General features: G+C 30.3%; 1 protein-coding gene across 1 annotated transcript in view; it reads left to right on the top strand.

The window, feature by feature from the left end:
- LOC111631488 (DNA helicase MCM9-like) overlaps positions 1 to 17,631 on the top strand; it is a 65,709-nt gene that overhangs the window by 37,381 nt on the left and 10,697 nt on the right. The window contains exons 10-13 of the mRNA XM_023375732.1: positions 1,998 to 2,078; positions 2,158 to 2,293; positions 7,918 to 8,017; positions 13,770 to 13,870. Of these exons, the coding sequence (XP_023231500.1) occupies positions 1,998 to 2,078; positions 2,158 to 2,293; positions 7,918 to 8,017; positions 13,770 to 13,870 (418 nt within the window). The remainder of the gene's footprint in view (positions 1 to 1,997; positions 2,079 to 2,157; positions 2,294 to 7,917; positions 8,018 to 13,769; positions 13,871 to 17,631) is intronic.

The raw sequence follows: 17,631 nt of genomic DNA, 5'->3' as shown, positions 1-17,631 counted from the left end.
GCATCACTTTCAATAGAAAAAGAGCTTTTAAATACTTTAATGAAATCGATGACCAGTGATTTTTATGATAAAGTAATTAATGACTTTGCGGAAAAAAATTGCTGAATAGAGTTTATAAAAAATAATAAAAACAAGTTTTTATATCTTTGTTTTGTGTCAATTATCTATTCTAGAATTAAAATAAATAAACTGTTTATTTTTGTCATTTCCAGTATTTGTTTAAAATTTTTATGTAAACACAGCTTCCCTATCATCATGCCAGTGGTGGAGTTTGAGAATCTCCTTGGAAGGTTTCTTACCTATGTGATTTTGGTTTGTTTTAATTAATTAATGCATGTTGTAACTGACATGTAGTGTTGTTCTCCAGTTGTGTTTTTCAAGAAATGTAATAAGTGTTAGATGTAAAAAAACCAGTTTTGTTATTGAGGTGTATAAAAGGACGTAATGAAGATATTTTAGTTTTTCCTATTTTTTAAATGTTAATTATAAATATTTATATTAAATTGTTGTATGTGCAGTACATTGTATATGTATAGTATGCATAACAACCATGATATGTGGGATGCTTTTCTGTAATCCCATAGATTACAGAAAAGAATCCCATATTTTTGTATTTTTGTGCACTTGTTTTAGAATAAGTGTATCTATGAGTTATTATTTGAATCTCATTTTCTACAACCACCTCTTCGTTGTTCTGTGAGGATGTATTATTGTTTAATTTGCTGGTATATTTTGTTTGTAATACATGATGTAAATATTTTATAGAATGTTGGAAGACATGTAATTGGCCTATATTGTACAGGAATTTTGGTAGTGTTGTTTTTGATTTTATGTATGTGATGTCTTGCTTAAGAAATTTTGGCATGTCTTGTGAATTGTTGATTGTGTATAAAATTTTCAGATAAAAGTTTATGGTATAGAGATATAAATTATTTGTAACTAGAGACTGAATATTATCTATTAGGTATCTTCTAATTGTGTATTTTTTGTATTGCTTTATTATTAAATTTTCGCATAACATCTTCTAATCACTAATTGGATGAAGAATACAAAATTTCAACATTCTATTGGATGGCCTGATTATTAAAATTCATTAAGTCTTTACTAGATATGAAAGTTTATCTTTTGTTGAATTGATAGAATTAACATTAATATTTTTGATACTTTATGCAGTTCAAGCAGTTTCATATCAGATAGTCTATTTTTTCATTTCATACATTTTATAATTGCATCTACAATAATTTGCTAATGGAAATAAATGAAAGCAATGAGAAAAAAAACAGAATGTATGAGATGATTCTTTATAACCTGCATGTGAATTAAATGACTTGTTTTCAATGGAATGTTAGAGGTGTTGGTAACTTATGTGACATTTTTATGTTCATTTTAGCAATATCCTGCAAGTTATACAGTATTTGCTAATATTTATGTAATACAATATGTAATTTATATATGATAAATGCTAATATTATTTTATGAATAGTAATATTCACTGAAGATTTTTTAAATTTTTATTAGTGAATTAAATAATTCTCTTAATATCAGATGAAAGTCCAGTCTGATTATATTAATAAGTATGGAGGTGAATGGCAATTGGAAGCTGGAGCTTTAGTTCTTTCAGATGGAGGAATATGTTGTATAGATGAATTTAATAGTATTAGAGAACGTGACAGAGGAAGTATTCATGAAGCTATGGAACAACAAACTATTAGTGTTGCCAAAGTAACTATTTAAAATTAAATATTTTNGAAACCATCATATTGAACATAATTGAACTATTACTGTGGAAATGTAAAGTAAATAACAAATTTTATAAAGTAGTTTGAAACATTAAGAGAATATAAAAAAATATAAGTATGAAAATCATAGTTTTACAGAACTTAATATTAATACTATTTATCAAAATTTATTTTGATAATTAATAAAATCTTTAATAATGTAATGTATTTTGTAATGGGTTTTCACATTAATGCAATGATGAAAATTTTTTATTTTAGGCAGGATTAGTTTGTAAATTGAATACACGATGTTCAGTTTTAGCTGCTACTAATCCTAAAGGGCGTTATGATGTTAATCAGGTAAATTTTTAGCATAGAATGTAAAATTAGAAATAAGATTTTCAAATCATGCTAATATTTACATCTTTCTTTTATTCAGCCCCTTAGTGTAAATGTTGCATTAGCAAGCCCATTATTGAGTCGCTTTGATTTGGTTCTTGTATTGTTAGATACTCGTAATGAAGATTGGGATAATATGGTTTCATCTTTTATTTTAGAAGATAAAAGTCCATTAAGTAAGTTAAGTTAATAAGTTACATTAATATTTGTTTTCCTTTTTTCAAAAGTCTCTCCATTACTTACTTTATTTTTTTTTCAATTTGTTATGGATAGACATTTAAAATTGCTAATGAATATTTTTGTAGAATAAAGTAAATTACTAGAGGCTTAATTTTTTTATCATACAAATACTTTCAGTTAGATATTTTTCTTAATTTTAAATACTTTTTAATATTTAGTAAACATATGAAGCTAATGTGAGGTTCCAGAAAGGATCGAAACAAAAATTTAATTTTAAATTACCGTATATTTCTGCAGATAAGATGATAGTTGAATCATAAAAAATGGCCCTCAAAATTTGGGGTTGTCTTATAGGACAGATACAAAAAAATTAGATTGAAATTTATATAAATTAAATCCATTATAAAAAATGAACAAATGTAATTATTTACTAGTAAAGGGTAGGGTATGTCCACAAAATAGAATAGCCCATATGATGTTTTTGTAAATAGTCAAGGTCATTACCCAAATGCCCGAATCAGTGCAAAGGTTTGCAACAATTGCAAGGCAGTGCTGCCAGATGCAAGAAAATAAAATTTGTTTGTTTGAAAAATTACGAATAGGACATAATTCTGTATATGTTCTACAGTATTATTATTTAGATGATGATTGCTGATCCGAACTAAATTCATAGGTCATTGATAGTTTGTGGGTCGTCTTATAGGACAGATATATGCTAAAACAATAAAACTTTGATGAAAATTTATACTTTGTCTTATCTGAATGTCGTCTTATCTGGAGAAATATATGGTAATTAGGAGTGAAAACACTATTGTCAAGTCAGATCAAAGGCGATGCTAGTTATGTAAGGGAGAGGAGAGAAAAAAACTATAACTGTCAAACAAACACAATGCGAAAATAAATGACATAACTGATTAGATGACATGTTGGTTGGGAAAGGTATAACTCTGACACAAGCACTCATAAACAGTCAATCTAGGAAAAAATTTTGGAAAAGGGGAAAGATTTGATGGATAGAAAAACATTGCGTATGATCGTTAAAGTTCCAAAATGACAGAAATCACAAATAATGGGCTAAATTATGAGCACAAGACTTATGGTTCTATCAACAATCTCTGCGCATAGTCGATGAAAAGGTGTCAAATAGATACCTTGAATTGGACCTTTCTCATGATCCGATAAGGTCTCAGTTTTCACCTGGAAACAAAGGAGAGACCAATTGGGAAGCGAGGAATGGGCCGTGGGGGCCAATCAGAAATACGGATAGCGGGAGAAAAACTATAAAAATCGGTAATTCAAATTTGAAGGACTGCCTTCCTCTGGATTAAGCCCAAAGTTGTGCTCATTAACTTGTGTTGTGTTGCCATCGACCACATAGGATGCCACTGCATCTTTGTTGATCATCCGCATTCGTCCAATCTGTTAGACTTGATGTTGCTTGTCAGAGATTAGTAAAAACTGGTTGGACTCGCGTAACTGGTTATGTAACAAAGAAACAAAGAATACACAAAGATTACACTGTCTTGACTCAAGGAAGGTCAGTGCTGAAAAGAAAGAGAGTGAAATGAGGTCACCGTCACTAATGGCTCCCCAAGAGGTCAACAGCACCACCAATCTTTTATTATGTAATGGAAAAATATTTACAAAACATTACCACGACACAATGCATTGTACGTAACGATGTCATATAACATTTAACAATAATTTCAATCTAATTTCCAACACACCCCTTCAATGATTGATTGTTAATACAATCCAATATCTTGAATAAATTTCTTAACCTTATTCGCGTCTAGTGGTTTGGTTAACAAGTCAGCTGTCATTCATTCACTCAGATAATAGATTACAGTAATTTTTCCTGAATTTTTAAAATCAAAATGGTATTTTGTGTCAGTATGTTTCGTGCACTGTTGTGCTTTTCCTAATACTAAAAGTCGAATACAACTTTGATTGTTCTGAAATATTTTGATAGGTGTCGTGTGAGTTCCCGGAAATAGCCCCCCAAAAAAAGAAAGATATGTAAAAATTTGTTAAGTTAAATCGTCAAGAAAACAAATTATATAAGTGTCAAATCGGCGACTCGGACTTTGACGTCGACGCTCATAGAGAATAATGGGAAAAACAAAATTTTAGATATAGAAAATAAAAGAAGAAAATTTAAAATATTAAAGTTAAGATGCAGTTTAGAAAGCAAAATGAAACTAAAAAAATATCAAAATGAACGTAGATGTTATAGTCAACAATTAAACACGATCAGAGTCTAAAGATGGTGCCGGATAAACCATCTCCAGCCGACCTTTCCCACGAACTTTACGAAGCTCCATTTACACCTGGAGACGGGTGGAGGACCAATTAGAAAGCAATGATGTAAAGTCTGTCCAATTAGCAACAAGTCAATCTCAAAAAACTTATAAAAACACCGATTCCAAGGACGAGAGTTTCCACTAAACTCCCCTGTCAAGTACACCTGTGGTGTTCGTCGCCCTCTTCTCTTGGTGCTTCCGCTTGCTGATATCTTGTGACTGTTCGACTCCAAACTTTAACACGCCATTGCCCCAGGGCTCTTCTTCAGCTTGAAGGAAAGAAAACCATCAGTCATCCAATTGATAGGACTGAAGGCATCTTAAAGTTTTGAATCGAAGGACCCTTTTCTAAAAATATGTAAGCAATTTCGACCAGAATAAACGGTTTCTCTGTGAAACACTTGTCTTTTGCTGCTTCTCAAAACCGCCACCCACATACACTTAGACCTTAGACCATCCTGTTGGTAGGGAATAAAATCTCCCCCCCAATCGGCATTCTTACAGTCATAATCGGTAGATTTTTTCTTCTAGAAGTCGTTTCATCCATACAGTTTCTTGAGTAGCTTCTGCCAAGGCTACTTACTCAACTTCAGTAGATGAAAGTGCTACACACTGTTGCTTTTTACTAATCCAATGGATAGGACTTCCTTTTAGCAAGAGCAAATATCCTGTGTTTGATGTGCGATCTATACGATCGCCTCCCCAGTTGGCGTCTACATAACATTTAAGTTCTAAATCTTTATCAATATTTCCTAATTTAAGTTTCTTCTTTTTTGTTGAATTCAGATAACGAAAGATTCTTTTTACTTTCACCCTTCCGAAGGTTTCGTTACTTTTCTCGCTAATATCAATGTACTTATCGCAATATATGGATGCGAGTTAGTCGCTAGATATAATAAAGATCCAATAGCACTTCTGTATACATTGTTTTTGAACGTATCGGGCATTTCATTTCTTAAGTATCCTGTATTCATAGGAATATTAGATGATCTTGAATCGGATAAGTTAAATTTTCGCAATTTATTCTCGATATAACTTTCTTGGTGGAGTGAAATATTCTGTTCTCGCCTCTTTCAAATTGTATTCCTAGATAATGTTTTAAATCACCTAAATTTTTGATTTTAATCATTTCTTTCATTTTGGTCTCAAATTCAGTTAACGTATGTTCGTCTGTTGCCATTGCTATTACATCATCTACATAAATTGCTAAATACAAGCATCTTTTATGGCCTCTGGTATAAAGACAGTGATTGGCTACACTTCTTCTAAATCCTTTAAATAGCAATGTTTCATTGAATTTTTTATTCCATTCATTTGTTCCTTGTTTCAAACCATATATATTTCTTAATAATTTGCAAACCATGTCCTGCAATCCTTCTTTGTATCCTTCAGGTTGTTTCATGTATACCTCGTGTGATAAGTCTCTGTTTAAGTAAGCCATTTTGATGTCATAATGCTTAACTTTCATATTCTTAATTCCGGCTATAGTTAGGAGTGTTTGTAGGGTGACAGTTTTGATCACAGGGGCATATACGTCATCATAGTCAAAGCCATACTTTTGTGTGTAGTCTTGAGTGACTAAACAAGCCTTAAAACTATTAACTTTATTATTTTCGTCTCTTAATTTTGTATACCCATCTGCTTCCCACTGCAGTTTTACCTGGAGGTAATTTCATAATTTTCATGTGCTGTTATGTTTCATGGCTGCTATTTCCTTATCCATGGCTTTGCTCCATTTTTTGGAATGTTTGCTTGCGATTGCCTCGCTATATTCTCTCAGTTCTACTGCATCTTCTGTCACTAATAAATTTATTGTTTCAATTAACCTTATGGGAGGTACTGCCTTAGTAGTTCTTTCTGATCTCCTTAAATGTATACAAGTTTCTTGTTCCCTTGCTTTTGTTTCGTATTCTTCTTTTAAATTAGTATTATTAACTATTGTTACTTGTTTCGAATTTTCATTATTATCATGTATATTGATTTCGGAGTCTCTGTGCTTGATGTTTTCCAGAAAGTGAACATTTCTGCTTATTGTTATCTTATCAGTTTTCATGTCAACTAATCATAAGCTTTTATTGCTCTCTTGTATCCTACAAAAATTAGTTTTGTGGCTTTAGGTTCTAGTTTCTTTCGATCTTTAGGTTTAATAACATAGGCTGAGCATCTGAAAATTCTTACATGCGAGAGGTTTGGCTTCTTTCCATGCCATTTTTCGTATGTTGTTTCACTCGCTTTAGTAATTAATCTATTCTGTAGGTAATTTGCATTATTTACCACTTTTGCTCAGTATTTGTTTGGTAATCCAGCATCAATTAACATGCATCTTGTCATTTCTGTCAGATATCTATTCTTCCTTTCTGCTACTCCATTTTGTTGCGTGGAATAAGGTGCTGTAGTTTCCCATAGAATACATTCATTTTTAAAGAACTTCTTTAAGTTGGTACTTGAAAATTCACCTCCTCTGTCCAATCTGATTCTTTGGGGAGTTCTTCCAAATTTTGTTTGTACATATTTAACATATTCCTTTTTTTTATCAGGTACTTCACTTTTATGTTTAAGAAGATATATTTTGATGTACGTACTGTAATCCCTTAGGTTCATTCTGACGTGGGATTAATTGATTCCCTCTAAAAGTTGGCATACTTACACTAATGTAAAAACTTCTTTTATTTATATTTTTACTTTGGTTTATGTGAATTATACCAAATTGGAGAAAATTCAAGGACTTCTTGTAATGAAACATTTAATAATCATAAAAGCAGTAAAACAGAAAAACAAGTTGTTCTTGTTTCCCATTATATTTAGATGATTATTCTTAGTACTAGATTATTATATTTGATATTCAAGCTAAACTTAAACTTGTACATTATAAAAATGCAAGAGAAAAATTAATTTCTTACTTTATTCATGGAATTGATAACATTTAATTCAAAATAATTTAAGATTTTTTTTGTGATAGTTCATATTTAGAAGTAATTATGTTATTTTTAAATTGTAATAAGTTTTTACATATTTATTGTTTCTTTTAAGATATATTATCTACATTTTTTTTTTGCTTTATGTATACTTAGCTTCTTAATATAAGATAAAATTCCCAAAAAACATTAAATCAAAGAAGCTTTGATTTAAAAAAAAACTAGAAATTACCTTATTTTTTATAGTAGAAATCAAAATCTTACTTGGAATTGTTACAAAATGTTCCAATAACTTCAATGTGTTGTTAAGTTTTTAGTGAGTTATTAAATATACTGAGTTGCCAATATTTTTTATGATTATTGTTTAATATTAATATTATTTGTCGATTTTATAAAATATAGTTGAACCTAATGATGAAGATCTTTGGGGCTTAGAAAAAATGAAAGCATACTTTTGCTTAATCAAGACTTTAAAACCAAAATTAACAGATGATAGTAACAGGTAATTTATTTTATTTTTTTAGTAAATTGATTTTATTTAAGATTTAATGAATTTTATGTACAGTTTTATTTATTAGAATGTGACATTACTTTCTGTATTAGAAAATTTATTTCTCAGTGTTTTTGGATTGTCATCAAATACCAGTAAATTTTATATTGCAAAATATGCCATATTTTTGTGCATTTAAGAGTATAATCTTATATCTGAGTACAAGAGAATGCTTTTTATAGATGGGTCAAAATATTCACAAATTATCTAAAAAACCTCACTATTTTTAAAAACTTTTATAGTATGAGAAGCGTTTTTTTTATTTTTAGTAATGATAGCTGATACACTGAATAGTTACTGTATCAATATATTTACATCTAATTTACATTGCAGTGTTCATATAAGCCAAAACAAACTGGCATATATAAGAGCTTGTTCTTATAAGTGAACCAGGACAATGTTTCAGAAATGTGAAAACAAGAAAATTCTCACACATAAGAGCATGATCTTATTTGCTTAGAAATACAATAGTATAATAAAAAATTTGTCTTGCTACATAAATATAGAAGTCTTCTTTGAATTATTTTCTCAATTAAATGCTTTTTGAGATGTTTTTCATCTCATTTTCAGATTAAATCTTCAAATTCAGAACTTGAAACATTGTTTAATTGAAAGGTTCTTTTTTTTTTTAGCACTGTAATGGAAATTAAAATGGAACGTTATTTAAAAGTTTTGTGATGTGTTCCAGATTTGAATGTGGACATTGGTTATTGGTGATACTTTACCATGGAAGAAAATTAATTAGAATCATTTAATATGATCAATACAAAACCTTCCTCACTTGTTTCTAGCCGTTTATACACGAGTATGAACGTTTTTGGACTTCTTAATAGGCCTTCTTCAGATACATTGTGATCTGTTAGAGCGTTGGTTGGTAGAAGTTTAAACGCTGCCAATGTTTACCTAGGTATCGTCTTACCAGTGACGTCATTGTTGATGATAGGTATAGATGATACCGAGGGTGAAAAATACTTTCTTTTGGTAAAAAAGAGAGGTGTGCAGATAGCTTCTTTACGTACTGCACTTACTTTACAATTTATTCCCCAACTTTAGCGAGTATCCCATCATGAACTATCTGCACACCTCTCTTTTTTACCAAAAGAAAGTATTTTTTGCCCTCGGTATCATCTATACCTATCATCAACAATGACGTCACTGGTAAGATGATATCTAGGTAAACATTGGCAGAATTTAAACTTCTACCAACCAACGCTCTAACAGATCACAGTGTACCTGAAGAAGGCCTATTAAGAAGGCTGAAAACGTTCATATTTGTGTATAAACGGCTAGAAACAAGTGAGGAAGGTTTTGTATTGATCATCATTTAATATTTTTTTAATATGCCTGCCAGGATTGATTGTGAATTACAAGTTGTTTGACATGTATATTACAAAAATTTAAAAAATATCAATTAATTTTTTTCACAGTTAAAATGTTATCCATAACAAATCTGACATGTCAGAAAACTTTTAAACACTGTTCCATTAAATCTGTTTTTAACTGAAAGTTTTTTTACACCATAAGGGAATTTACTTCCCTTTCAGTTAAATGAATGTTTTGGAGTTTTAGCAAATTAATATAGCAGGGCTTATGAGAAAAACAGATTTAAATTAAGGGCAAGGTGTTGAAAACTTATACAAATATCTTATGAAGCATTTTATTATTTCAAACTTCTTCTCAACACTTAGAAGTCTTTCTTTTTCAGTACTTGGATTTTTACAATGAGGACACTCACATTTGGGATACTTTCATTAAGACAAATATACAAATTCAGAAGAATAGTACAATACACACCTGTAGGGTAATGCATGTGAGTAAACTGGGATAAGAGAAAGATGATGTGTGTGTAGATTTTATGTATCCCTACAGGTTACTAAGTTCATCTAGGTGGTGTTTTTTGTATTCATCTAGTATTATTTAGTAGCATAAAGCATAGTCACTTTGTAAAGAATCACATATGAGCTAATATGATGTATTTTGTGATTTTATTTTCCTATTTATCTATTATTTATAAACAAATCTGTGCATTAGAAATACATGTAATAACAGAAGAGACTGTAATTATACATTCAACTTTAAATTTTTTAATATTTATTTTTTAATAATACTCTCTTAATAATTTGAAGTGGAAGGGAAGATCAAATAAGCTCATTTCTTATTTCTTGCACTTGGTTCTTTACATCAGGAATGATATTATCTTCAGATAAGTATCCCCAAACAGCTAGGTCATCATCAATGTCAACAAAAATCTTTAAATGACACTTTTTCATCATTTATTGCTGTAATGAAATTGGTTTCATATTCTTTGATAAAGTTAAGAGATTATGGTGGAAATTTTAATTTGTTCAAAGCATCAAGAAATTCTTGACCAAAACCTGATTCTGTAAAGCAATTTGCAATGGTGCTTTGTGAAACTTCATTTCAAGCTTTGTTAATCATTTGCATTGTATCTAGCAGTTCCACTTCAAATTCACATGTTTCACCTTCAAAAACATGAAATATTGTTTATATCATAAGCTTTCTGTATTGTAATTTAAAGTTTTAAATGATTCTCTGATTGAAAAGTTGCAATCAGGGCTGTGGAGTCGCGTAAAAATCTACCGACTCCGACTCCAACTTTTCCTTATCATCCGACTCCAACTCCGGCTAAAACACCAAAACTCCACGACTCTGACTCTGACTCCGACTCCACAGCCCTGGTTGCAATCTATAAGTTATATTTGGTGGTAAAAATTGAATTTTATAGTTTTCAGATTGAAAATAATCAAATTACAGTCAAAACTTGGTTTATGAACTTAATTTGTTCCTAAAAGTTGTTCTCAAACTGAAACAGTTTTCCCATAAGAAGCAATGCAAAATGGATTAAGCCATTTCTAACTCCTAAAACAAAACCTTTTTTTCTTTTTTTACTTTTTTATCTGTATTCCATTCATACTGTGGGTAGCCTGAGGTAGGACGAAGTCGTACCTCTTTTTGATAGGCAACAGTTTGGTGAGAACTGCCCACTGGTCAGTGGATGGCTTGTTTATGGTTTTTTCTATCCTGGAAAGTCGGGATTCTTTTGTCAGGTTGAGTGGAGGAGGTGAGAGGGATCGTCGGTAAAGTGTGAGCGATACTCGAAGTAAAGATGACTTTTAACAACAAAACAAACATTTATTTAGACAACATACTATCCTAACATACAGGGATTAACTATTCGCGCGTAATTCGAAGTAACCGCGCCGAGAGAGAATTTACAATATTTGGTCATACCTCCAGTTGATTCGAATTCGTTTTCTAGGATTCGCTTCGGCAAGGTCTGGAACGTCTCCCTTGGGCGAGATCAGGCGTTGGCTCGTGTCAGGCGGCGTCGCCCCTCCTGTCGGTTCTCACCTCTCGTTTATACCCTCTGGTCTCGTGGTTGTTTTTTACCAATCACAGAATTTTTTGGATAAGGTCTTGGTGATTCAGTTGCAGGTTCCGTTGGGAAAGGAAGTTACTCCGGAGACGGAAAGATGAACATCCTCCCTTGGAAAATTTCGAAAAAAACCAAAAAGGGAAAATGGAGGGTTTCTTTGTTAAAACTACTTTATAGTTAATATTGTAATTCTGCTGATTTATTTAATTGTTCTTGATTCGGGCCGCTTCTCACAATACAAATGCTTACAAATGCAACATAATATATATAATATAATATTATCTATATATTCATTTTATGTTTATATATATATTTAAAACAAAATGTTCCATCATCAAACTGAAACCATCACTTTACAAAAAACACTATAAATAGAGACTTGACTTTGCCTGTATGAAATATAACCAGATCAATTAAGTTGGACAACAAGTACTTTATCCACACTTTCTGAAATATTATGTTTCAATTGATTTGATTTCAATTTAAATTTAAATTAATTAATTAATTTTGCTTTTATTTTTAGTTTTGGTTTTGGTGTTAGAACCAGAGTTTTAATTATTATTTTTAGTTTTAATTAACTGGTTACCTAGTGTTAATACTTGATTTGATATTTATGAATAAGTTTTGTTATTTAATTTGTGTTAAGCATCTTTATACATGATTTGCAGATGTCATTTAAATTATGCAAATGTCAATTAATGCGATTTTTATTTAATTTGATTTAAATTCAATTGCAACGCATATTGAAAAACAGAAGTAGTAATAACATTGATGGTTCATGTCACGACATCTAATGATGCAAGATGATCTCTGCGCCACTAACTTCTAAATTAGTAGTCCTGTCATTGATTGGTCAGATTGTCAACTTTCTTTAACATAGGAAGTGTATGAAGTTGACCATCAGTGGCTGGCTCTGTCAAATAGCTTGTTCAAAAATCGAGTTATCATATGGCAACCAGAGCAAATATGGCATCCAAAATTTTGTTTGTAAACAAGGGTGTTTGTAACCTGAGGTTTGACTTTATTGATAAAAAAAAAAATAATAAAAATAATTTTTCTGTTTTTGGCAGTCTTGCAGGTGTCTACATTTTTCAGTCAGCGAAAAATCTCTGATGTCATCCATTATATAGTTTTCATTTAATTTAAAAATTATATAAATATTTAAATCATTTTCGTCAAATTTCACAAAATAATTTGTTTTATAATTATACATAAATTTTTTTAACTTTTATTAAACGAGCAATTATTTATTGTGACAGTGTCATAATCTGGGTTGCAATTTTAATCATATTGTTAATTTATTTAATTTAAAATATGCTCTCCACCTTCAAAGTAGCAGTGTCTTGCCCCTTTTTCCTGTTAGAATAGTCATGCTGGTCATCTATCTAACTCCTTTCAGGGGAAAATTTTTGAATTGAAATAACATGACTTCTGGTTTGCATTGGAAATTTGTATATAGTTAATTGAGGCCTCCTGCCCCTTAGCTTTCCATATATGTTCTGGATTTCATCTATCTAACTCCATTCTCGAGATTAAGAGAGGACAGACAGATGGACAATGGTGGGAATTTATAGGTCTACAATTTTTTAAACTTGCAGCCCAATGACAGAATACTTCTAAATGTATGAAAAAATAGAAAAACACTTTCTGATATGTATTACTATGTTTGTGAAAATTTCATAAAAATTTCAGCCAAAGTTGTGAAAACTAAAAAAAAATAATAATAATAAATAAATAAATAAATTATAAATTATCCAAATTAAACTTGTTTCTGAAGAGGTACATTAAGACAAAATATAATATAATGGTGTCCTCATTACGAAATTTGGCAATGTTTTATTGTAGTTTTCTTCCTTTGTTTATTTGTTAGAGTTGAAATGATATGTAGTAATATTGTGACATTAATTGCTTGTATAACAATAAAGCTTAAAATTTAAATAATTTTTATTGAGTTATACATAAAATTATTATTTTTTAATTTTTTATATCTAAATACATAGAATTTCTTTAAGATAGTTTATATCTGGAATGAGCTAAAAACATTGGTTGTTTCGTTAGACTTATTTCAAAGGTTCCATAATGTCATAATATATCTTAGAGTAAGTGTCTTAGGAGGATATATTTTCTTTTATTACAGTATTTTTATTTGGTTAAATAAGAAAATCAAGATACTTAAAATTTTTATTTTTTAAAAATAATTTTAAATAGAAATAGTTTACTTATAATGCTGTTAAAAATGCTGTTAGATTGAAATTTCAGTTTTTAATTTCTAAAATCAAGCAATTAAAGTTTATTATTTTCTAATAGAATACTTCAGAAATATTATCAATGTCAGCGTAATACAGAAAACCGTAATGCTGCTAGAACTACAATTAGATTACTTGAAAGTATGGTTAGACTTGCACAAGGTAATTATTAAGTAGTGTTTAGTTTGATATTTGTAAATTAGTTATTTTACAAAAATAAATATGCTTTCATTCTCAAACTTATGGTAACTTTTAAATAGATTAGACTTTTGATTTAATGAACTTCAGATTTAATGGATAAAAATTTTCTATCATATAAGAAAAATTTGGTTTGAGGACAAAGGGTTTTGCACAAAGGTTTGATTAATAGGTCAATCAGTATAAATTACTCAACATACATTATAGTGTTATTTTACTCATATTTACACATTATAATATCATTTTAACACATTTTCCACATTTTAAGTCTGTTATTAATATATGTTTTAAAACAATCGATTTAACAGATTTTTGGCAATAGCAGATACCCCTTCTCAATTAATCTTTTAAATCAGGAGTCTACTGTATTTTGTTCTTATATTTAAAACTAATTATTTAATAATAATTTTATTTTTAATTTGTCTAAATATCAGCTGATTTATTCAAATATTTTTTAGCCATTAGAAGAAATAACTCTAAAGAGTTATTTTTTTTCTAATGGCTGAAGAACAGCTATCACTATACCAGTTATCACCAGCTTTTAAGACATATGCAAATTCTTTATTAGAAGTTAGAAAAATTGACATAACAGTAATGTTTTAGATCAATAAAGCCATACCAGGATATAAATTATAATAATAAAATAAAATTTTAAAATTATGAACAGCTTTAAATATGACAATACTGTAGTAACCACTGGCATATAGAAACAATTATTGTTACTATATGCCAATGGTTACTACAGTATACAGGGCATAACAGAAAGGCATGTAAAAAGTTTGAGGGATTGTAGAGGGTCTAATTTTGAGTCGAAACTCTAGAGCCATTTTTTGATTTGAAGCATTCGTTTTGAGTTTTAAACGATTTTAAAAAAATGTGACATCACTTCCTGTTTAGCAAAACACCATTTGATGTAAGAAAATATTTATCGATAATTGCATGTTAGTTTGATAGCCGTTACTTATTATCTGCAATTTTATTAATTTGTAACTTGGATTTTGAATCTTTTTTGTAACAATATGTGGTTTAACTTTATATATATGTTTCAGGCTGATGCTAAGTTCCACAATTAGCCAAAATTTGCATATTCAAAAATGTTCTTAGAACATCTTTGAATATGGAATGTTTGGAACATTTAAGTGTAGGCTACTTCTAATTTCCATATTTTAATATCTTTGAATAATATGGAACTTTAAACTTTCTAAGTTGAAGTCAAAAGTGTTTGTATTATTTGTATTTGTTTGTCAACAGCAATTTAGTTTGTGTTGACTAAAGTGATTTTTTTTATAATAATGTCTGAATTTACATTTTTTGGAATATGCTAATATGCATTTGATGTATGGGCAAGCTTGCAATAATGCACTTGAAGCTAGATGACTGTACCAAGAAACTTTTCCTGGCAGAAGAGGGCCAATCACCAAACATTCACTGCTGTAGCTAGACATCTGAGAGAAAAAGGGCAGTTATACCTTAGTAAAAGTGAGGGATAACCACCAAATGGCAACCAGAATATCCAAGACTTAGATCTTAAATTGGTAGAAAATTATCCTGGCACAAGTACTAGGAAGGTTGGTGCTATTGTGGGTGTTAACCATATGACTGTTTGGCGTACTTTGCAGGCACTGAATCTGAATGATTACTCTCAATGAGTGGCGTTTTGTCAATTGCTTTTGCATCAGTGTGCTCAAAATCCAATTTTTTTGAGTAATATTCTTTTCATGGATGAAGTGACTTTTTTACAAGATGGGATTATTAATTCTCATAACATGCCCACTGGTCAGAAGTAAATCTCCATAGTGTTACTATGCAGTCTCATCAGCAGCAATTTTCTGTAAATGTTTGGTGCAGAATTATTAGTGATTATTTAATTGAACTTCATACATTATGTCAACGACTAACTGGCCTCACCTATCAGCACTTCTTGGAACACCATTTACCATAATTACTTGAAGATATGCCTCTAATGACCCAATGGGACATGTGGTTCATGCAACATGATGGTGCACTTGCACATTTCAGCCTGTTGTCCAGAGCTTACCTCAATACCACTTATCCCCAATGGTGGATAGGTTGAGGTGGAAATGTTGCTTGGCTTGCACAGTCATCTGATCTGAATCCTCTAGATTTTTTTTTTGTTTTGGGCCATTTAAAATTTATGGTGTATGGCACAGACATTCTGAATCTTGTAAAACTTCAGCGAAGAACTGAAGATGGTTGCGATTCAATAAAAAATTGCCCAGGAATGTGTGAACATGTTTGTCTATCCTTACGTCAATGGGCTGAAGCCCTTCCTGACGTCCATTCAAACTGATGGATGCCATTTTGAACACTTTTTGTAAATAAATGATTTGTAATTTAAATAAGATTGTTCAATAATGTCTGTAAGAACTTTGATTAATAAATTACTTAGGCATCCTTTATTTTCCCTTACACCCATTATAACTGTATTCCTCAAAATCCAAGTAAATTAATAAAATTGTAGATAATAAGTAAAGGCTATCAAACTAAAGTGCAATTATCAACAAATATTTTTATACATTAGATGATCATTCGCTAAATAGAAAAAGATGTCACATTTTTTAAATTGCTTATAACTCAAAATGAATGCTTCAAATAAAAAAAAAATGGCCCTAGAGTTTTCAATTTGAAATTAGCCCCTCTACAATTCCTCAAATTTTTTCACACCTTTCTGTTACACCCTATATATGCCACTTTCTAGAACATAGGAGTCATATATTATAAAGTCGTGGGCAAATATGAATTATATGATTGTATAAAATAAATAATAGTGTTGATTTGACATTTACATATGACATGCTTCAATATTTCATTACATTTTTATAAATTTGAAGTGTTATAATGATTGAACATATAACATTTGTCATAACAGTTAAATCTTTTGTAAGCAATTTTTAATGTTTTCACATTTTGAGTTTTAAATACAGTCGACCCCCCTATAATTACGGTCCCTATAATTACGATTCCTATAAAACTACAAAAAAATTGTGACCGGTATCCGTAAAAAACAGTAAAAATTCCCTATAATTACCTCAAACGTCATCGGGCAGCCGAACTACTTTCCCGCCGTCCGTAGCGCCACGCTACGGAGAGATTTCTATCGTCTGGACAGTATTATATAAATTATATATAAATTAGGTACTGTATATATAATTATATATTAACTTATTGTAACTTTGTTATAATTAAATATATAATTTCCGCCGTCTAGCGTGGCGCCACGCTACGGAGATTTTTACGCTAACTATCGTCTGTAGAGTATGTAAATTAGGTACCGTAAGTCTAATACAGTACTGTAATTTTATACATTTCTTGTGAAAGAAACATTTCTTATTCAACGGCGATTAAAATTATTTATATTAATGATGTCTCGGAAGTTCAAGGAACTATTCGCAGAAAAATAAGTTATTAGAAATCGCCGCGGTTTGCTGAGCTGTTCCGCGACGAAAACAAGCTTGAACAATGGCGATGTCGAATGGTGACACTCGGTAAGTAATCCTACAATTTTTTATTTATAGCGTAGTTTATACAGATTATTTCCAAAAAAAAATATACGTATTTTGGAAATGTTGAGTTGGATTAGTGTAGAATCGATTAATTTTATGGAAGAAAACCTTTCAATCAGCCATAGTCCGTAAACTTGACACGTGTCGGGCTGTGATTGGAACGACTCGTAAGAAATCGGATTCCTAAAGAATGGAACGTAT

The sequence above is a fragment of the Centruroides sculpturatus genome, unplaced genomic scaffold (genome assembly GCF_000671375.1).
Source record: "Centruroides sculpturatus isolate CEXI.00-Female unplaced genomic scaffold, Cexi_2.0 scaffold518, whole genome shotgun sequence".
NCBI lineage: Eukaryota > Metazoa > Arthropoda > Arachnida > Scorpiones > Buthidae > Centruroides > Centruroides sculpturatus.
This window is presented reverse-complemented; position numbering and strand designations above follow the sequence as displayed.